This window comes from Syngnathoides biaculeatus, chromosome 15 (assembly GCF_019802595.1).
Source record: "Syngnathoides biaculeatus isolate LvHL_M chromosome 15, ASM1980259v1, whole genome shotgun sequence".
Taxonomy (NCBI): domain Eukaryota; kingdom Metazoa; phylum Chordata; class Actinopteri; order Syngnathiformes; family Syngnathidae; genus Syngnathoides; species Syngnathoides biaculeatus.
Genome location: NC_084654.1, coordinates 14452201 through 14475412, shown reverse-complemented (window position 1 = coordinate 14475412; position 23212 = coordinate 14452201). Strand labels below are relative to the sequence as shown.

At 42.8% G+C, this 23212-nt stretch overlaps 1 protein-coding gene across 1 annotated transcript in view; it reads left to right on the top strand.

Moving 5' to 3' along the window:
• Positions 1-23212, top strand: part of LOC133513438 (latent-transforming growth factor beta-binding protein 1-like) — a 118763-nt gene that overhangs the window by 81241 nt on the left and 14310 nt on the right. The window contains exons 20-32 of the mRNA XM_061844244.1: positions 832-951; positions 1146-1268; positions 1347-1472; positions 2909-3034; positions 3210-3335; positions 3491-3616; positions 4001-4126; positions 5038-5163; positions 6906-7025; positions 7119-7244; positions 10341-10463; positions 12431-12559; positions 21346-21474. Coding sequence (XP_061700228.1) covers positions 832-951; positions 1146-1268; positions 1347-1472; positions 2909-3034; positions 3210-3335; positions 3491-3616; positions 4001-4126; positions 5038-5163; positions 6906-7025; positions 7119-7244; positions 10341-10463; positions 12431-12559; positions 21346-21474 — 1626 coding nt within the window. The remainder of the gene's footprint in view (positions 1-831; positions 952-1145; positions 1269-1346; positions 1473-2908; positions 3035-3209; positions 3336-3490; positions 3617-4000; positions 4127-5037; positions 5164-6905; positions 7026-7118; positions 7245-10340; positions 10464-12430; positions 12560-21345; positions 21475-23212) is intronic.

The following is a 23212-nucleotide window of genomic DNA, read 5'->3' as shown; positions in this document are numbered from 1 at the left end:
AAGCTTCTTGTTAATGTTAAATGGTTTATATTTTTAAGACTCAAAAATGTGTTAACAGTACTAATAAAATGTTGTGCCATCATTGAGCATTTATTTTAGTTGGTTGAGGGATTCTGTTCTGACAATTACAGAGACCAGGACAAGCGTGTCCTGTGGCCTGTCCCAAGATTATATTACCGCAACATCACCACATGCACATTATTATTAATGATTGTTGTACGCACAGTTTTTTTGAAAAACAATACAAGTACAAACCTAACAAAATATAAATACAGATCATTCCTAATATTCTGAGCATTTAGGTAGCAGCAAATTGGTGGTGGAGATTATACATTGGTAGAAGGGTTTTCCTGATTTTTTTAGGTCAACTTTGGGGATGAGCATTATACTTCAGGGTGCATTATACCTGAGAAATTACTTTACCCTTCCTCTAAGAGTTATGTAAAATCGAGTCCTCTGGCTTTGCATTTTTACATATTCCTGTAACACATTGTTTTGTGTTGTTAACCCTTGACAAATCAATCCTCCACAAAACAATATCCCTGCACAAGGTTTTTCCACAAGTAGTAAAAGCTGATCAACAGCTCTGACTCATAAAGTCGAAAGGACAGCTCCTGCCCCAGATCGTAAAAGGCCCTAATGAGTCGGACTATGTCTCCATTTAAATAGAGCTCATATTTTACACACTCGCAATGCTTTCCCTTATGTTTTCCTTTTTCGCACAGTATACCAAACACTGTGGCTACTTATTTTACTGTCTGAAAAACCCAGAGGCACATATTTGCAACTTGTAAGAAAAACTAAAAGTATCATGGCCCTCCATGTCTGCAGATGTGAATGAGTGCTTGAACCAAAACATATGCGGACGTGGAAGGTGTGTCAACAGCGAGGGCTCCTATAGGTGCAACTGCTTCCAGGGTTACAAACTTTCACTGGACAACGTATGCCAAGGTAAGTCGTCAGCAGCCAGAAAAATCCATGACAAAGTAACAGCTGTGTAAATAGTTTCCACGCGTGCTACTGCAGAAGCTCCATGGCAAATTTGAAGCTTTTATTTAAAAAAAAAAAAAAGGTTGCAAAAAGTCCGAGTGTGTGTTTTTATTTCCCGAGGCACCGTTCCATTTTCTACTCTGTCTTCTTTCCAGATGTGAATGAGTGTCTGCTTCCGGGGGTCTGCCTTAATGGACGCTGTGTCAATCTTGAGGGTACCTACAGTTGCACCTGTGACCATGGTTACCAAGTCAGCTTAGATAGCAAAGCCTGTCAAGGTCTGTTGGATATTTCATCGTGCTGTTCTATGTAGCTGATAGCAGGCACAATAAACATGCATTTTTTTCTTTAATTAGATCTTAATGAGTGCATATCTGGTAAAAAGTGTCCTGAAGGAATCTGCATCAACACACCGGGTTCATTTACATGCCAGAGCTGTAATTCTGGCTTTGAACCTTCTGATGATGGCTTGAGATGTGAAGGTAGAATTTGATCCTTATATCTGTGCCTTCATTTACGCGAGACTGTTTTACACTGTTTGTTCGCCCTTCTGATAAAATGATTGTTCTCCGATGGGGTAACCTAGCTCATGATTAGGATCCCGTTCAATTTTACTTGTACCGTATTTTTTGCACTATAAGGCGCACCTAAGAGCCTTTAAATTTCTCAAAAGCTAACAGTGGGCCTTATAATCAGGTGCGCCTTATATATGGATCAATATTTAGCCTTTAGCGCAGCCCATCTAATGGATGCATAGCGTAACCCCAGCCTCTTCTGTAGCATCTATTCTTATGCTTTATAATGCGGTGCACCTTATATATGAAAAAAAGTTTTAAAATAGGTCAGTCATTGAAGGTGCACCTTATAATCAGGTGCGCCTTATATATGGATCAATATTTAGCCTTTAGCGCAGCCCATCTAATGGATGCATAGCGTAACCCCAGCCTCTTCTGTAGCATCTATTCTTATGCTTTATAATGCGGTGCACCTTATATATGAAAAAAAGTTTTAAAATAGGTCAGTCATTGAAGGTGCACCTTATAATGTGGTGCGCCTTATAGTGCAGAAAATACGGTAATCCTTGTGGAGTGGATGTGATGCTTTATAAGTGGTAGAATCTGTGTCCCCCGGGAACTACCTTGAGAATGTTCGATCTCGGAAGCTCAGTAGGGTCGGTCCTGGCTAGTACTTGGGGGGGAGACCACTTTGGAATACCAGGGCCTGGGGTGGGGCAGTAGGGCATTCACCTGCTCCTGTTAAAAAAAAACTACAGATTACAGAAACCGCAGTTGTAGCATAATGTGCCTCATGGCACTGGGAGCTCTTAAAAAAAAAATATATATATATATATATAATCCTATTAGATATCTTTCCATCTATTTTCTATAGTACTTGTCTTGATTAGGGTGGAGGGTGGGTCAGAGTTGACCTGAGGTGTAGGATGCATACTGGACTGGTAACCAGGGCATTGCAGGGCTACGATTAAATACACACGATTCAAAAATACAAACAAAACATTCATCCTAGAGCTCTATGAATGAAATATCAAGCAAAAAGAAAAACATTATTTATTACCATCGTGCAATTCATAAAACAGAAATTGGGAATCACACTAATACTCTAACTGGGGTTCTGCCTCTCACTCAAAGTCAGTTGGGATAGGCTCCAGCTCACCTCTAACCCTAATGTGGACAGAAGCAATACAAAATTGATGCATATATTAATATTCCTGTCTAAAATTAGATAACGTCATATCTGGATGTAATTTGTTACACTTCTCTTGACATTTTGTACATTTTGTTGCTGCGGACTCAGTGGAAAGCCTTGGTAAAGCTCTTAAGTACATTTACTGACCAAAACTGGCAATTTCGACAATGTGTGACTTCTTTGGTAAACCCCACTGAATGTGTGTCTGTAGATGTGGACGAGTGTTCTCAGGGTGACTGGTGTCTCGGTGGCGTATGTGCCAACACGGCGGGATCGTACACCTGCACCAAGTGTAAGGCTGGCTACAGAGTGTCTCCAGATCGCCGAAGATGTGAAGGTAGATTCAATCCCCCGGCGCCGCTCCACAGAGAAAACCATTTGTTCTAAAAAGGACTTCTTTGACACATACTGGGCACCTTGACAAAACAAGCTTCCTACTTGAGAATTCCTTTCACATTTTACCCGAGTGAGGTCCAAACATGTCTACGGTGTTGTTGTTGTGTTCCACCCAGATATTGACGAGTGCCAGTCGCTGTCTACCTGTGCCAACGGCATCTGTCTAAACTCAGAGGGCTCTTACACCTGTGAGAACTGCCCCACAGGCTACACGGTGTCATATGATGGAGAGCTGTGTGAAGGTTGGTTACCCAGATTTTATGTTAAATGGATCCATGCATAGTTTCGCATGTGTCTTATCAACACTGGAAAAGATCTGTCATGGTGTTTTTGTTGGCGGTGGCCATTCGTGTTTTCCTCCAGTGAATGTCTAATATCCTGTGCTGTTTTGTGCCAGACATTGACGAGTGCGCACTGCCCAATACATGCCCCCGGGGAACATGTACAAACACAGAGGGTTCCTTCACATGTGTCAGCTGTCAGCCTGGTTACAAAATCTCCGAGGATGGACAGCAGTGTGATGGTGAGAATTGTGGCTGCCTGATGTTTGCAGATGTTTGTCCCAAGTGGAATTTGTGTGTAAATGTACCATTTCCTGGGGTTCTATCTGGCTCAGGTTTACCGATGCAACATGTCCCATCTCTCAGACATCACATCATAGCTGGCTGATCAACCCCATTTCCTCAAGCACTGATTTATTTTAACTCCTCCTCAAAACAAATACACATCAGTCTCAAAATAGTGCATGATGTCATATTCTTCTGATCCTGTAAATCAACTAGAAAGATACACGTGTTGACATTTCCTAGCTCCAATGACTTTTAATTGAACAGAATTGGCAGGAAGTATTTGTTTTAAGACGGAGATGGCAATCTGGGTTATGATGTGTCCGTGTATTTGTGTCCAGATGTGGATGAATGCTTGGTAGTTAACGTGTGCCCAGGCCAGCTGTGCACCAACACCCAGGGATCTTATACCTGCAGAGACTGTGAATCCGGCCTGCAGCTGTCTGAGGACGGTTACGGCTGCGAGGGTAAGCCAACCGTCATGCTTACCTTCTCATATTGTCTCGTTTGTACTGTCAGCATCGAAATTATCTAACCGGATCTTGGCCACGATAAAATTAGATTTCTTTAGACCCTCGACATGATTACAGAGGAAATTTAGAGTATCACTTAGTGTTTCATGGCACTGTTTATGAGACCAATGGAATACAAAGTCTCCTTTGACCAATCTCGGGAGGTTCTCTTGACTCTGACTTCATGAGAATGAGAAAACCGGATGATTGTTTAATTCAAACGTGGCCTCGGTTTTTCACATATGCTGTTCCGTGTTTTTTAATGGAAGTGGGGATCTACACCGAGAGGATGATCCCCCACTGATGTGTGTCTCTGCGCTGGGAAAAAGTTTCACAAAACAACCTCAGGTCCATGTCAGCCTCTGATAGGATTTAAATAATACAACGGGAAATATTAAGGCCTTAATTTGAAATTAAGTTAACCGCTGTGCATCCTTCCACAGTAAGCTTGCTATGTGGAACTCCCTCTGTTCACCCAAAGGGAAAACTGAGCCATCACTTAATGATAACCCACAGTCTTTTCCCTCTAAAGAATACAATCTTCGCTGGTCTGTGGAATTTTTAGTGATCACATAACAGCAATCGCAGTCAGTGTTTGTTTATCCAGAAATTACACACCACCTGGAATAGCTGGCTGTTTTGCAGTCAATGATCGTCTTGCATATTTAATGTTGTGTCCGTTTTGATAAAATACTATCAGTGCGATCACATTAAGAAAGATTTTCTTACAGCACCTCATACAATGGACTTGGGCTGGATCTCACTGCGTCGTAATAATATTAGCAGACAGCAAAGATGTATCATTTCCACAATGTGGATTATTTGTGCAAGAAGACATCTTCGACTTTGCTTCCGGTGTCTCCTAGATATCAACGAATGCCAGACCCCAGGTTTGTGTCCCACGGGCATCTGCACCAACACAGTGGGCTCCTTCTCATGCATGGCCTGTGACCCTGGCTTCACCGTGGCAACCAATGGCCTTTCATGTGACGGTATGTGATCGTTTGTTGCCATGTGTTGTACTGTACGTCATCTTGGTTGGATTAACCAGCAATGTGAGATGATCCGGCAGTGATTCTTTTGCGTGCCGCTAAAAAGACCCCACAAACCACAGTTTGAGAATCACTGCCAGTAATTATGCATAAGTGAAAGAGTGCAATTGCTGATTTTGTACATGGTAAAAACCATATAGGTTAATGCAACCTAATGCCTTGCAAACCTCTTAGTGCTTTTGCCTAAAGGTGGATGGATGATTTTTAGTATGTTATTAATGAAAAAACGGCAGCCGGTATTGACTGATCCGTTTTTTTGCCACAAAACATGATTTTGACATATATGGCTTTTTGTAACTCCTGCCATGAAAATCCTCTCGAGGGATTTGTTTTTGAGAAGAAGCAGGAAGTTATGTACAGGGCAGTAGTGCACTCAATCGGTCTCGTCTGTTTATACTAGTTTTACCTGCTGGAAGGTAGCTTGTTGTTCCTTCGTGTTCATACTTTTCCAAATGATCCGGTTGGTCATGAAAAATGGATTGCACAGGTGCAAAGGACGAAAGCTTCATGGGCTCCAAATGATCCATAAGTAGGCGGGCTAAATGTGCACCAGCCACTGAAGGACGGCCTCCGTAGGCCTTGTGAATCGCCACTGGCCTTGTCGACAAGGCCGAGCCGGCCAGGGTGGCTCATCTCCGCCGTGGAAGTGGATCGGACGGGGAGGCGGTTTGGAAGCGGAGTCATCATCGCTCAGGGGCGGGTGGCGTTGTTTTTATCACAGCCGTGATCGGTGAGGTGGATGAGGCGGGGAGGTGGTTTGGCCATGATCTGCATATCATCTAAATATGGTTTGAAACGATAGGGTAATATTGCCCTGGTTACTTCACTCGCATGTCAGATGTTCTCTTCTTCGAAAAGAGCTTCTGTGTCAGAAGGGACGTGTTCGTCTCCCATAGCAGGTGGCACAGTGTGTTTTCAATGGCGAATGTCTGGGGTGATGTCATGGGCAGTAGTTGCAGCCAATATGGCGACCACTTGGATGTCAAATGAAACTTCCGCAACTTTGCGCATGGATGACGCGCTCTCCGCTCATATTTATTTTTTCGTAGAGATATTGAAGTGAATAATGTTATATGTATTTTTCATTACAGTATCTATTTTAGAATGTTTATAGGGATGACACTTGGGCTTTAACAATGATAAATGCATTATGTAATGGCAGCACTGTGGGTAAATGTTTAGCACACATGCCTCACACTTCCGAGATTAAAACCTCAGCTCAGGCCTCTCTGTGTGGCTTTTGCATGTTTTCACCATGACCGAGTGGGTTTTCTCCCGCCTTCTCTCCAGAAACATACATTTTAGGTTAACTGAAGACTGAATTGTTGAGCGCTGTGAATGTGAGTGTGAATGTTTATTCCTCAGAGACAGTCAGCTGGGATAAGATCCGACTCACTCGTGACCCTATTGAGGAGAGGTGCTGTTGAAAATGGGTGGATGAATGGATGAAATAAAACATCGTGATCCTGTAATGATAACAATACAATGAGTAATAATGACGTAAGCACGACAGTAAGTACTGTGCTGTAGTAATTTCCAAGAGCAACAATTATTTCAATGGGTCGCCCACTCTAAAGGGTTAATTAGTAACAGAAGATGACAGAACCTTTGGAAAAGAACACTTTGATCTCCAGCTGGTGAGGTTGTGTCATTGTCATGACGTGCGTGTGTTTTGAACACAGATGTGAATGAGTGTGAGGACGCGGGCCTGTGCGTGGGAGGTCAGTGCACCAACACCGTGGGATCCTACAGTTGCGCGTGTCCTGCTGGCCTGGAGCTGATCGATGGGACCTCCTGCAGAGGTACGGTGTATGCATTTTAAAGCACAACTGTCTCCCTCCCTCCTTGTTTTGATCCTTAATGAAGTTAATTTGTCTTTTCTTTTCATGCCGCAGATGTTGACGAGTGTTTGACCATCGCAGGAATCTGCGGAGAAGGACAGTGTCTAAATACTGAAGGCTCCTACATGTGTGTCTGTCCTGATGGATATGACACTCTTGATGGGCGGACCGGCTGTCAAGGCACAGTAATACACTGCAGCAAAAACACTGAGCTACGCCATACCAATTTTATTTCAATTCCTCATAGATCAGTCAACATAGATTCAGTGCCATTCAAAAGACAGCTAACAGTGTTTTGAGGTGACATAATTGGAAACTGATGGTTAACTACAGTATATAAATACACGCAGCACAGTGGTCTTGGGCAGATGTCCACAATCTTTTTTATGTGTGTCATGGACCGGTTTCACGTCAAGGAATATTAAAGTTAATTATTTTGACTAGCCCGCGTAAAAACAAATGAAAAAATGATTAAGAATACAATACACCATTACAGTCAATGTAGTTATAATTATTGGGAGCCCTGTGCTTCTTTATTCTCAAAATTCTGGTCCCATCTTGGGGTAATGGGTATCTGTGACAATTGAAGTGTATTTGTTATGTCAACTTTATAATCTTTTTTTTTTTTTTGGTCGCTTTTATTTCAGAAACTTGACCGAGAGAGGATAAAAGAAATTGAAACATGGCAGTCACTTTTTTTTTTTTTGGCAGTTTTGAAGGCTTCATTGCTTTATTTACGAGCCTGTCGCCACATATTACATTGAGCGGGTTAAGGGTGGGATTACGAACTGTCATAAAGCTATATTTTAAGTATGAATCCTCTCATTGTCGCAACAATGCAGCTTTCTAGTTCTTGGAAGTCATCAACTCTTCTTCTTTTTCTGTCTCATCATTTGGCCTTTTTTTAAATATTTTGTCTACTCGTGTTTGGAATGCTGTTTGACGTGTACAGAGGCACGGGTGGAGGTCCCAATTTTCAAAAGAAAACTTTCAGTCTCTGATGAATAAAAAAAATAGTTTTCACTCAGTCTCCCTGTGTGGCTCCAAATATTCCACAGAGCGGTACTGATCTGTGGCTCGGTGGTTGTGAACTCCTGGTCTAGTGGTTAGCACGTCGACTTTTCAGTTGAGAGCTATCCTGTTTTTTTAGGTACTCTGGCTTTTTTCCACTTTCCAAAAACTATGCACGGTACATTAGATTCACTGAAGACTGAAGACTTTCAGACTGACGTGCATTGTCGTGAATTAGCATGTGATTGCTTCTTTGCACGGGCCCTGTGCCTCTGATTGGCTGGCGACCAGTTCAGGGTATTCCCCACAGCTCTCCTAAAGTCATGTAGAAAATGGATGGACAGATGCATGCATGTGTATTCTTAACAATTATTGGATTTCCTGCGTAATGCATATTGGTCTTCTACAGCCGTGCATTTCTAGTTAGTTGTGAGACTCCAGGCAATGGTACTCAGTCCAGCCATTCTTTTTTTAACTGCCCATAACCCCACCATCAATCTCAGCACCGGCTTCAGTTTTATATTATTTCAGCCGCGCCCAGTGACCCAGTGCTCATAGCGCTGGGGGAAATAATGTTGCGTTGTCATCCGTTATGGAGGACAGGCTGCTCTTTTCAGCAAATTTGCTGTCAAAATAATTTAAAAGGATTTGACTGGAATGTTAGAATTGAAGCTGTGTTATTTCTGGTGTATCTTGCCAATATAGTAAAGGGTGAAGTTAGTTAAATGACGCTTGTGGGGATGGGCTGGTCCCATGGTCCGGGCTCTTGTGTTTGCTAGTGCAACCCTGCAGTGAGTTGTGAGAGGAACTGGCGAAGGCTCAGTCCTTGCCTAGGGACATAACTTCCACTGAGGCTTTGCTTGCTCGGTATACAAGCCTACCAGCCTCGGTCAGAAACTTTGGCCACCTGCCTCAACAAATCATGGACACTGATTAGCATATTAATCAGAAGTTGTCACGTAATTTCATTCATTCATCCATTTTTGCCACAGTGCTGGCACAAACAAACCCAGATCCCTCTTCCATGGACTCTTGGGTTTGCAGCTTTAGGATAAATGAGTGAAAGGCATTTGCCTAAAAAAGAAAAGAAAATGTGTATTTTTCCATACAGTTAGGGATTCATATTTTCCAAACTACATTGAGCCAAGGGGCATATTTTACATTAGAAAAATCTCAGCACCCCACCAAACAAAGATGTCACAAAAGGCATACTGAAATAATAATATAGTCCTTACTCAGTATTAACTCAGGGCCAGTTTATTTGAACAAAAACCCAATAAACTCGCAGAAAGCCACGACTTATTCTATTCTATAGACGGAATCAGGTGGATGCACAGGTTCATTTACCATCAGCCATCGGGTGGAATCACATTTAATTTTTATGATTGTCGCTGTACATCACTGCCATTGATAGATTTACAAAGATAGATCCTGTCATGTCATTATCCAAGCCACTTATCCGCACAAGGATTGCTGGAAAGCTGGAGCCTATCCCAGCTATCTTTGGGTGAAAGGCAGACTACACCCTGAACTGGTCACCAGTCAGTCGCAGGGCAGATATCGACACCATCACTGAGCTGGAATCGATCCCACTCTGCCCGCATCAAAGGCAGGCGTGTGAAGCACTACACCATCAGTGACTGATTTCAAAGATAGAACATCTGTAGCAAATAACTAATTCCAGACCTATTAAGTGAAATAATAACATTTCCCACAGCACGCCTGATAATTTCACACTTATAAAGTTAAAATGGCCACAGTACAGTGGTTGGGAATACTTGAGTTACGGTAAAAATACCACCTAGTAATAATACAAAAACGTTTTTTGTTCAGTACAAATTGTTACTTAAATCTTACTAAATTGTCAAACTCACCCTGTTGGTACATCAAAAGTTTGGAAAAGGAAGAAAGGATTCTTCTTTGCCTCTCCTCTTGAGTCCTCGGTATCTATACTGCACAAGTTGTGCTGTAATGCTGCACTTATCCGCCACTCTGCCTCTAATCAAGCATGTAGTTTTCATTATCAACATTTATGACTCAGAGGGAGCACCGAGGTAGATACAGTATTTTACCTCTCTTTCCTTCCTGGCTGCCAATATACCGTTACATGATCCACATGTGCAATTCGTCTTACGGTCAAACAGACACTTGTTGATTGCACAAGTTTACTTTGTAATTCGTGTAAGAAGAAGGAGTGTTCCCTGTAGGCTCGTTGAGCTATGTGTTGTGATGATCGGTATGTAACAAATCTTGATTCTCTCTTAGATGTGGACGAGTGTAGGAAAGACAACGTATGCACACGGGGCCAATGTCTCAATACGGAAGGCAGTTTCATCTGCTTATGTGACGCTGGATTCAAGTACAGCGAGGACACTGCTGAGTGTGAAGGTAAGGTACTAGACACCACTTTGTTTAAAGGTCAAATGTCATCCCGATAAACATTCTAAAATAGATAGTGAAATGAAAAATACAGATTACATTATCCACTTCAATGTCCATACGAAAAAATAAATGAGCGGAGAGCACGTCATCCATGCCCAAAGTTGCGGAAGTGTCATTCGACATCCAAGTGGTCACTATAATGGCTGCATCTACTGCCCGTGACGTCACCCCGGACATTCGCCATTGAAACACGCTCTGGCCCCCACTATGGGACACGCCCCTTCTGACACGGAAGCTCTTTTCGAAGAAGAGAACATCTCACAATCGAGTGAAGTTACCGGGGCAATATTACCCTATTGTTTCGAGCCATATTTAGATGATATGCGGATCACTTCTAACTAACAACAGACTCCCAAACAGTATTTATGAACCAGCCCGGCCAAGCCGTGCTCGTCCGGGAGGCACGACGCAGAACCCTTCGCCAGCGAGCCCGACGCGGAAGCCATCCGACACGCACATTGACACATTTAGCGCCCCTGTCATACGTACGCAGATCTTTTGTTACGTTTTGAGAGACGGATTACGTGTTGCCCCCAAAACTATTTTTTTTTTTTAGTAGCTGTATACACACCTCCCTGTCATTTGGAACCCACAAAGCTCTCATCCTTTGCACCTGTGCAAAGAGCCGGCATTTTGGCTAACACAAAGGAACAATGAGCTATCTTCCCGCAGGTAAAACTAATGGAAACAAACGAGTCCGCATGAGCGCACTACTGCCTCCAACGTCACTTCCTGCTTCTTGTCGAAAACAAATCCCTCGAGAGGATTTTCATGGCGGGAGTTACAAAAAGCCATGTATGTCAAAATCATGTTGTGTGGTGAAAAAATGGATGGGTCCATACCGGCTGCCGTTTTTTTTTTCATTAATAACATACTAAAAATCATCCATTTCATGACACTTGACCTTTAATATCATCAAACAAATGTAAATATCAGACAAATATTGTGGTAACAACTGAAAAAGGAAGCGAACATTTGCTTACCCAAGTGTCCCTAGTATCGTACTTATCGTTTTCTAGCTACCCTTATTCACTTCCTGACTGGGTTCAGCAACCGCATATTGAGAACTAAATACAGAAGACTCTTGTTCTCCTCCATTATCGTTCTCATTTTGAATTGCAACTCATCCATTCAATGCAAAATAGTTTTAACAGTTTTCTGCGGTGCAATTTTGAAGTGGGAAACGGACTGCCAAAAACCAAGATGAGGAGACCCACTCCGATGCAGTGCAAGGGGGCAAAAACACGGTCTTGTTTTGGTGTGGGAGAAGCCTGACCTCAGCCCCACAGCCACAAATTCTCTATTGGATAAATGAACAAAAACTTTCACAAAGTCTTGTACCAATTTATCCCAGAAGAGTGGAATCTTTTATAGCTGCAAACCAGAGGTCCACTTTCTTCAATTTTCTATATATTTCCAATACTAGATATGTGATCGTTCTGCTACACTGACAATCAAGCTCAGACAGTACAGCAAAGTTGATTTTTGATAGCAAGTGAGAAGTGTCCACTCTGTTCTTGGCTCCAAGGAGCAAGGGCTTCCTGAACTACATGGCTGGAAGCCTGCAAGTGTCTTTCCCCTAAGGAGAAGCGTGAATGATCCCATTGTGTGCAGGAGCCGTTTCTCCCTCTGGAACGTCTCCCTTTAGCTCCTTCACAAGTTCTTTGGTTGCAGTGATAATATTGTTCTTGGCCATTCCCCTTGCCTGCTGTGTTCACTGAGGACAGCTACACCACAGGCTTCCTGGATGACTCCAGCTGCACAGCCACCACTCGAGAAGCAGATGAGCTGAGGGGGGAATAGCTGTGTGTGAGAGAGGGGATGTGTCACATGTGGTTATATCAGTGCCCCTGATCGTGCCCGTTTCTAACCAATCCCTCTCTCCCTCCCTCTTTCTTTTTCTCTCTCTGCAGACCAGAACGAGTGTAAGGAGTTTGGAAGCTCGGTGTGTGGTACCTGGCGCTGTGAGAACACTATTGGCTCGTACCGCTGCTTTATGGGTTGCCAGCCTGGCCTTGAGGGAGAAGACGCCACAGACTGCGGTTAGTGGTCAAACCACATGTACAGTAGTTAAAGTAATAGAGGACCCAATTTTCCACATTTGAGAAAAGACAGGCGGATCGGGCCCCCTTCTAACTGATGCAAAAGACCAGACGTGCAGTGTATCCTGAGTGGTCCACCCTTCTCCAATGTATCGTTCAAAGAGCGAAAACAAAAACCTTTTTTTTGCATTTCATCAAAAAATGTGAAGTGTACCAAAAGAATGTGAGCCATAGTGTAATACTTTTTTTTTTTTTTAAACTATGCTGGTGAGATATTAACCATAATGGAATGGTACCTAAAGGTTGAAGCTAGCATAATAGCTTGTTGAGAAGCTGATAGAAAATCATCCATCCATCTTTTATAGCTCTTGTCCTCATTAGTGTTTGCTGGAGCTAACTGGCAGGTACACCCAAACGACCATTCGTACTCACATTCTAGGAAAATGTAGTTTTTAATCAAAATAAGTGGCATGATTTTGGAATGTGGGCCAAAGACACCCTACTTATGTTTGTTGTTAATTTTCCAACTGTATCACCACTCGATCCCATATTCATCTCTTAGTTTCATGGTCAGTCTTTGTGGGCTGAACCACAATTGAAAAAAAACTTCTTCTGAACTGCTAAACTCACTATGACTCACAAAAGGTAGCTTGACGAGGGCTGAAGATATGTGAAATAGCTGCTTTGAAAATTGCTGCTACATCACAGCTTTCTGAGAAAGGTGATGAGGCAATTGCTTCTTCACAGAATTCATCTAGTCCTGCAATGGTTAGCAGGTGAATTTTTCTCAACATTCAGAACCAAACTCGAGCAATTTTTGGTAAACTGACCATCCTTTTTTTTTCTGGGACGATCATTTATGTTGTATGTTCACAAGTCTGAGCTTGAATTTAGGTAGCAGAAATGAAGATTTTGAGGTCCTCGCTCGGAGTGAGCAGGTTGGATAGGGATTAAAAATGAGCTCATTAGAGGGACAGCCAAAGTTGGATGTTTTGGAGACAATGTTAGAGAGAGCAGACTTTGAGAGTTTGGACATGTTCAGATGCGAGAGGGTGAGTATATTGGTAGAAGGGTGCTGAGGATGGAGCTACCAGGCAAAAGAGCGAGAGGAAGACCAAAGAAAAGGTTGATGGATGTTGAGATGGGCTTAGATGGAAAAAGATGACATGCTGTGGTGACCCCTTGCGGGACAAGCCAAAAGGAAAAGAAGACGAAAAAGTTCACAAATCTGAGCCTGACAGAGCAGAAAATTCTCTTTATTCACTGAGGTTAAAGACAAATTTGTTTTACATCACATCAATATGAGGTTTCTGTGTGGCTACTACCCACAAGGAAAAGAAATTAGACAGCAGGCTCCAAATGGTCCACGGGTTGGACTTTAGAAACCCATTGCATAAAAACCTCATTCAGTGCCAGCCTTCCCAGGTTATTTGACTTCTAAAGTCGTCATTGGCAGTGAATGTATTTTAAGATCACCTTCATTCACTGGCGTGGTCACCATTCCCCATCTTCTGTGGGAAGACAAATAAATTCTTTGCCAGGCTGATCGTACTGACACAGTTGGCAGTTGATGTTATATACAGTGGTCTTTGAAACTGGTGCATTTTAAAAAGACCGACTCTTTCAGAGGAGGTGGTGGGTGAGGCCATTACCTCACAACAGTGTGGAGGGTGTCATGTTGAAACATAATAATTGCTTTTCTTTAGATTTGGGGACATTAGGAAGATGTTCGCATACCTTCTCTGTCCTCCCTGTGGAACCAGGTTCCAGTTCACCTATTTTAGCTGGCCATGTTTGTGAATTTGCTACATCTGTGGCCCTCAGCTGTCCAACTACAATAGACGCATCTCCATGACATCCAGAGTACACTGAGTCTTCTGTGTTTACTGGCACAGACACCTTGGGTTTGTGATATTTGGGTTTCTTGCACAACTGTTGGATTTCCTTGCTCGCCCTTTATTCTCCAGTGCAGGATTCATTTTTGTTACTCTCAGCATGAAAAAAAAAGCGGCTTATGAGGTTTTTGAGAGATTAAAGGGCCAAACATTTATCTCATCCTTAGATGGGATCCAAACAGTCATTGGAGGACGACAGGCGAAGAGGGGAAAGCAAGCTGAGAGCATCCGAATGGAATGATGTTGTCTGAGCACAGATGGAAGCTGTCGGCGTTAATGGCGGCTAGTGTATGCATTCCGCGTGGTAAAACGTATCATTGTAAATACGGTGGAACTTCAAGAGTTGAACGTCCTGAAAATCATACAGTTTGGAAACTGATCCCCATTTATGGGAAATATGTGCCTCAAAAGTAGCATGATGTGAGATCTTGGTAAATTGCACAAGACTTAAAATCTGTCAACATCTAAAGCAGCCATTCTCAAAGTGTGCTATGTGTAGCCTTAATAGGTAGGCTCCATCTAGTGAAAGAATCACTTCATGAAATGTTCAAACTCTGCATGACTGACTTTTTTATCTTACCCAGTACAGTACAAAAACTTTCTTTCGCCTTGTCCCGTTAGGGGTCACGACAGCGTGTCATCTCTGATGAAAGCTCATATTTGTTTGGCACAGTTTTTAACGCCAGATGCCCTTCCTGATGCAACCCCTCTTGGGGAGTGGAGGCCTTGGTGAGAAATGAACTAACAACCCCTGGTTTACCAAACCAATGCTCTAACCACTGAGCTATGGGCCCTCTACCCAGTACACTCCATTTGTTTAGTTGTCTTTAACTTGAAGTACAGTACATATATACTTGTAGAACTGATAGCTTTCGAACATTTATTTAGGTACAATTCTAATTTACCTCTCAAAGTATGATTAAAGTACAGTTGTTTGTTTCCCTAATATTTAAGTACAGCGTTAATTCACATCGTGCATAATGTTGGCTGAGCAAACAGTATTGCGTTTTAAATTACTTTGTAGAAATAAACGCCAACGCATTTCAATGTTGGTCATTTTGGTGGGTCCTTTGAGAGCCGTGTCTTTTTTAGGTGGTACAGTACTGTCCTTCGTGTTCGAGAACCACCGATGTAAAGGATTAAACCCACACGTGTTTTGCGTTTACATATGTGTGACAGTTGAGCGCGATGTGAGAAGTAGCCCCCCCTCTAATTATCTTTGAACACTAGTTTTCTGTCACACATCTGTGTAGTTTCATTAGTATTTGAATCATACAGTGGTTTACCTCTTTTTACTTTAATATGGCAGTTAAAACATACAATGACAAAGAGTTAATAGAGGTTTTATTACAGAGACAGTTTGACTGTGGAATAGATTATTTAAATGGAAATTTGACAATCTCAATAACTCTGAGGTTGTCCAGCATCCCATAACATAGTGTGTTCGTCTTCGGAGGTTGCACTGTGGAAGCATAATAGAAAAAGAAGCAGAAATTATGGCAGACTTGGAACTCCATTTAAAATACGATGATGTTTTTATTGGGCTTTTTCTGAAAGTGGATGTTTGGGGCGGAATACACCCCAATGAGTCGTAGTAAATCACAGTAACTTGCGTCTGCCTCTTCAAAGCGCTTTTGGGCCGTGTTCTCTTGGGCACCGTTAGCACCCTTTTTTGAGACGAGTGTCGACTTTCCTGCTATCGTCATCTTCCTGAAATGCTTACTTCCTTTAGAACGCGTTTGTCTGCTTGTAAAAGTCATCGTCAATCATTTGAGAGGAGGCCATAAGATGCAGTTTCTGCATAGGGTGTTGTTTTACTCTTGAAGCTATTATTTTGTTTTTGGCGCTGCAATCTCTCTTTTTAGATTTAGAAGTCATAATGCATAAAGTGGGGAGAAATGTGTTTTGTTTTTTGTTTTTTCAGTGGCACTTTAGCCACAACTGTGCTTTAAAGTCGGGCAGCGCTGTCATGATGATGTTGCACACAGGGCCCTTCTGGGCATTCTACAGCGGAACTATACATCCACGGGTGTGTCATCGTTTAAATTTAGCACCATACATTATATTTAATAAGAACTCCCCAAGGACAGAAATTGTATGCGGTAAAAACCCATGTCAACCTTCCAGGCCGGTCAGAATAGAAAAGACTTTGCCATGTGTGTGTTTGCTTGCCATGTCTTTGTACCCACAAAATGAGCTACAGATTATTGTGATCTGCTGTGGTCATGCCACGATAGGAGATTGACGTAATGACCATTAACGCACACAAACAGGATTCCCATGATATGTCATCATGGCTCACTCTCGTCCACGTGTGAAATGACGTCTGCATATGGGTTCAATCAGGCACACGGTTGCCCACAGAATCCAGGATAAGTGTGGGTTGCAGGCTGTCACTGACTCTTACGCTTGTGCTACTGCCTTCCACCATGTGCTCCAGATTACCACCGACCTTTAAGATAGGGGCTTTAAGCTCCTTTTGTTCCTCCTTTTTCCCTCAACCTTACAACCTCCAACGGAACCTGAACTCCTCACCTTCTCCCCTGCCGCATTTCTTCCCTCAAGGCAATTTACACTTCTGCGTGAGTCCTGACTAAACTGATTACTACATGGAAAGAGCAAGAAATGCAATCTTACGCCCCCGCTGGTGTGTGCCGTCGTACCGCCAAAAACATTATTGCGATGATGAGCGTGGCTTTAGACACGCTGATCACGGCAGGTCAAGAAATGCTACTGCTTAGACGTCACAAGTTTGTGGGGGTGAAACGCATTGTAAATTAGACCAAATCATAAAAAATGATTGGGGTCTTGATTTGTTCATTCTGCTCTGGGGTGATACTTTGATTATGTGTGGTTTGCAACACATTTTGTTCCACATGAATGAGAACCTTGAGGGAAACATTCCTGGATCAACTTTACCTTATTTCCAGAGGGAGCGTTAAAATGCTGTGAGTCGTGTACACTCACCAGGCAAAGCACTTGATACACATGCAGAATCCAGTGATTCATACACATGGTGAATCTTTCTGTCTTTTCAAAGAGTTTTGATCAATCCTATCACAGAAGTACTAACAATGTTTATTGCTGCGGTTGTAGTTTGCAGTGGTGTAGAACTGTACTGTGTCATACTCAGAAGTTCTCATAGATAATTTAAATCTCCTTCTGTCAATGCATTTTCTTGCTTCTCTGAGTCCGGGTTGCAAAGGAAGCAGTCCGAACAGGCAAGCTCAGACTTCCCTGCGGCTTTTGGCGAGCAAGAGCCAGAACTGCGATGCTTGAGACCAGGAGGCATCTCAGATGTGGTGAAGCAGTGGCTCTACTGGTCTCGAACCAAGGCTTGGAGCGTAGTTAAGGGTAGACACGTGCGTACTTTTATAGTCCGAAGTGTGGCAGTCAGTGCCACAGCATTCAGAGCTTTGTGTTAATCTGGGTGGATCTCATCAACCCTTGGTCCCTTGCTACCAAGAAGTTTTCAGATTACCTCAAACACCTTGCCGGTCTACGTTCATGTCATCAAACTCTGCTTCCTCTCTGGAAGGTATGTCTGGGTTGTGGGTTTGAGGAGCTCCTCAGGGTATTGTTTCCACCCTTAATTACAATAAACACAAGTGAGTATACAAACTACAACCTCAATGATAGGAGGAGGAGGTTGGAGGTAGAAGTCAAAATTTAAATCACATTCATGGTAGAAAAAAGTTTTGAAGTTGTTAATCTTGGGCTCATCTTTCATATCACAAAATCTGGCATTTGCACAGGTTTGTGCAGACTTCTTATGTCCACAGTACAGTTCCTCACAGTATCCAAAAACTGTTCTGAATGTGATGTGAATATGAAGACGGCAGTGTCTCAATAGTGCTTTCCAACCATTTCAGACCACAATCCAGCAATTTTGGTCCCTTTCAAGGTTTCCCGTGAAAGGACAAGACAGCCTTGTCTCTGTTTTATTAGCGTGGGGGGAGCTCGAACTCCATGTCTCGTGTTATCGAAGTATCCAAGTGAGGATGAGCCTACCAGTAAGCCTGTGAAAGTGGCTGTCTCTGTGTCTGTGCTGAACAGGAAAACAGGACGCCGGCCAAATACTTTGCTCAAATCAGATGGGTTTTTGGCCCGTTTTCCTCCTTTCCTCACTATAGACTACCTTATGAGTCCTCCGGGTCAAAATAAAACTCGTGATACCGGGATCACATGTCTTCAGAGTGAGCCAGCCAAGATCAGCAATGTGTTTATTGGGATTGATTAAAAGAAAAAAATGCTACACGAGTATGGGCACCGTTGTGGTTTTATAGACTGCATTTTTGTGTTTGTAAAAGGCCTTCCTGTTTTCAAAGCCTCGTTACCATTAGTCATGGAAACTTTTAGACTGCAGTGCTCATCGGGGGTGGTTACGAAACCCAAAGGTCAACAGAAACCAAGACGATCGTACAACAGTGCGGCGGTTTCTCTCATTTTCATTGTCTGCTTCATCACAAATGCTAAAAATAATCACGCCTGTTAAAACAATGACTAAAGGTAAACTTTTGCAATCAGCACCCGAGGGACACACACTATCCTCAGTATTCAGTTCAAGGTTCTGCCCCCAAAAGGACACTAAAAGCAATACAGTCTGCCTGTCCCAAATGAGTGATACAAAGAGTCTCTTTTATTGGAAATATAAAAGAAAACAATAAATGATACATCTGAGGCATTCATACATTGTCCTGTAACTTGGAATGTATTTTCATAGTTAGTTTCTGACATCACTGCTGCACTACTGCTTCTCTCTTGAAAGACAATGTGGCCAACAGGCACGTGTGTCTTGGCTGCATCCTGGTCGCAGAACCAGTTTTGGACGGCCTGCCGGCCAGCTTCCAGTCACAGCAAATTGAGAAAAATGTGACTAAAAGCATTGTATTATAAATGCCGACAACAATGCTTTGGAGCATATCCCGCAATTAAAAAGACACAAAAAGAGTTGACTTATTTTCCCTCTTGAGTCGCATTCTTTCATTTTCCCCAAAGTCATTCCAAAACACTTAAACCCTAATTTGTGTTTATTGGCCACAACAACTCTATTGATTAGGGATTGTTTTGTTTATTATCTGTGATTCCTGACTGATTAATGGCTGGTTCAAAGCTCTCCCCATCATGTCCAGAAAGTTCTCCTACACCCCATCTTGCATTGTTTCCACTCGGAAGCACGGAGCTGTCCAAAATGTTTTGGTGTGGTGACAAGTTGGGATTTGGGGGTGCGCGGTGGACCTCGTGGTTAAAAAGCCTGGAGGACAGTTCAGAGTTTCTGGTTTCAAATCTTGACTCAGGCCCTCCTGTTGGCTCGGGTCTTCCTGTTTAGAGTTTGTATATGCTCTGTGCTTGGATGAATTTTTCTCCAATTTCTCCACTTCCAAATTTAAAAAAAAACTTGTATATTAGGTTGATTGGAAACTAAATTGCCCACAGGTGTGAATATTGAACATAGCAGTACATATTAAGATTTAATTTGCCTACCGTGTTTTTATTCAGGTGGGATGACATGTGCCTTACAGTTCTGACGACGGTAGTTTTAATCCAGCCTCGCCAGTGTTGACTTTGCATTTTCTCCCCATGCCTGTGTAATGGTGTGATGTTGTGCGCTATCATAGGGACAGAGCGTGGAAGTGCACTCTTATTTTGAAAGGCAGCACGTGCTCTGGCATTTATTCTTTTTTTCGTTCTTTTCAACGCTATCACTGATATAAGGAACTGGGTGTTTAAAAATGTTCATGGTATGGTGAAAATGCAGTTGAAGTGTTGGTGGAAGACCTGAGAAACACAGGAAGTAGGCTGCATGTTTTATTTTGAAGCTACACTTATCGGGTGGCTGGACGAGATCACTTCCTCTTGTGTTTCTGGCTTTTTGTGAAGAGAGCTCTGTGAACATTTCTGAATGTGTCCTTTATAATACAGAGGTTGGTTGAGACCAGACAACGTGTGTGTCTTCTCATTCATCATACAACAAAATACACAACGCAGGATTAGACCCACTACACCTACACGTGTTTTTCAAGGGGTACTCTGGCGTCCTCCCACATCCCAAAAACATGCATGGCAGGTTAATTGAAAACTCTTAAGTTATCCCAAGGTGTGAATGAGAGTGTGAATGGCTGTTTGTCTGTACGTGCCCTGAAAATGGCTGGCGACCGGGTCATACCTCACCTCTCTCCCAACAACAACTGAAATGGGTGCCAGCACAACCAGTGAGGATAAACAATTCATAAAATGGAGAGATGGATTCTTGTTTTTGTTCATCACATAGTTTCAGTCTTTTCTTGCATGAAGCATTGACACAGATACAGTGTATAAATATTGCAAGACACGGAGCTTCGTCAAAGATGTGACTATTGTGGTCCGTGGCATACTATACTATACTATACTATACTATACTATACTATACTATACTATACTATACTATACTATACATAAAGCTGTACAGTATTATTCAATTCAACCTTGCCTCCAAGTACTAGCACCTCTCCTCTCAAGCCACATTCAGTACCCAGAGCAAGAGCTAAGAAAGGTTTCCAATAAACAGCAAATGGTGCTTGTCCAGGTTTAAGAGCCACTGTTCCACTGTATCCTGACAGCCCCTCTGGATTTACTTAAAAAACAATTTTACAAAGTCTCCTTTGATTAAACGACAAACACTGGTGTTTGAAAACCCCGTCACTGAACTGCACCGTACATACGTCTAACATCTTTGACAAGTTAGAAAGACTGTGGTTTTGCTTGTTATTGTAAGTCAAATTGGAATTGGATTGGAAGTGAGCTATATTTCATAAAAGAGACTCGCGTTTACTGCATTTTCTTCAGCTGACATTGCAAAAAAAATTAACGCTTGTTCTTCTTCTTTTTGGGTGCTTTCCCTCACTTTCACAGATGTTGACGAGTGCCTCAACCAGACCATCTGCGGGGCCCATGGCTTTTGCGAGAACACCGACGGATCCTACCGCTGCGAGTGCGATCTGGGCTATTCAAACCCACCAGGAGACACCAGCAAATGCGTTGGTGTGTACTTGCACTGATTTGTAAGCCAAAAAAGTGAGGTTGTAGTTTACATTCAGTAGATTAGATTCATTTGACACGTCCAAAGTTGCCCACAATCTGTTCTGTGGTGCTTTTCGATACCGCTTGTCTTCATTAGGGCCACGGGTGAGCTGGAGCCGATCCCAGCTGACTTTTATCGAGAGGCGGGGTATACCCCGTAATTGTTGCGGGACACGTATGCACAGACTAACAATAATTCAGTCACGCTTTTGGGAAATGAAGACTCTTGGACCTAACTTGCATGATTTTGGAATGTGTGAGTACCACACGAGGAAAAAAGAAAAAACACAGACTCACGGAGAACATTAAAAGTCCACTTCTTCTTCTTTTCCTTTTGGCTTGTCCTGTTAGGGGTCGCCACAGCGTGTCATCTTTTTCCATCTAAGCCTATCTCGTGCATCTTCCTCTCTAACACCTACTGTCCTCATGTCCTCTCTCACAACATCCATCAACCTTTTCTTTGGTCTTCCTCCATCCTCCTTTCCATCCTCAGCACTCTCCTACCAATATACTCACACTCTCGTCTCTGGACATGTCCAAACCATTGAAGTCTGCTCTCTCTAACCTTGTCTCCAAAACATCCAACTTTGGCTGTCTCTCGAATGAGCTAATTTCTAATCCTATCCAACCTGTTCGATGCAAGCGAGAACCTCAGCGTCTTCATTTCTGCCACCTCCAGTTCTGCTTCCTGTTGTCTCTTCAGTGCCACCGTCCCTAATCCGTACATCATGGTCGGCTTCACCACTGTTTTATAAACTTTGCCCTCCTGCTTTGACCTGTTTCTTCACTTCCTTACCACACTCTCCATTGCTCTGTATTGTTGACTCCAAGTATTTGAAGTCATCCACTCTCGCTATCGCTTGTCCGTGGAGCCGTGTGTCCATCTTTCTAATTGTTCCTCCGCCTGCTCCCTGCTTTCACTGCAGATCACAATATCATCTGCGAACATCATGGTCCAAGGGGATTCCAGTCTAACCTCATCGGTCAGCCTATCCATTACAACAGCAAACAGGAAGGGGCTCAGAGCTGATCCCTGATGCAGTCCCACCTCCACCTTAAATTCTTATGTCACACCTACGACAAACCTCACCACTGTTCTGCTGCCCTCACACATGTTCTGTACTATCCTAACATATTTCTCCACTGAACCCCCCCAAAACCTCAGAACAGTGAGGCAGATATGCTTAACACTAAATCACCATGCAGCCTGGTCATCTTGCAATTTGTCGTAATTTCAATACAAATTTATTCTATAGGGCTCAATGAAAATTCTAATTTGTTTTGAGTGAAACTATCGTCAGAAAAAACTTGATTTACTATACAACATATGCTCTTCTCCCTTTACTAGCATTGTAAAATATGCAATTTTGAGCTGTTGAAATAATAATTCACACATAATAGGATGGTGGAAGCATCTGTCTCACAGGTCCCAGGTTCAAATCTAGCCTCCGTATGTGCAGTTTACATGTTCTCTTTGTGCCTGCGCAGGTTTTCTCTGGTTACTCTGGTTTCCTCCTACATTCCCAAAACATGTATGGTAGGTTAATTGAACAAATTGCCCAAGGTGTGAATGTGAGTGTGAATTATTGTTTATTAATATATATACTGCATGTGCCCTGGCTGAGGGTCCACCCCGCCTCTCCCTGAAGCCAGTTGAGTTCCCATCCAGCACACCCGCGACCCAGGTGAAGACGAGTGG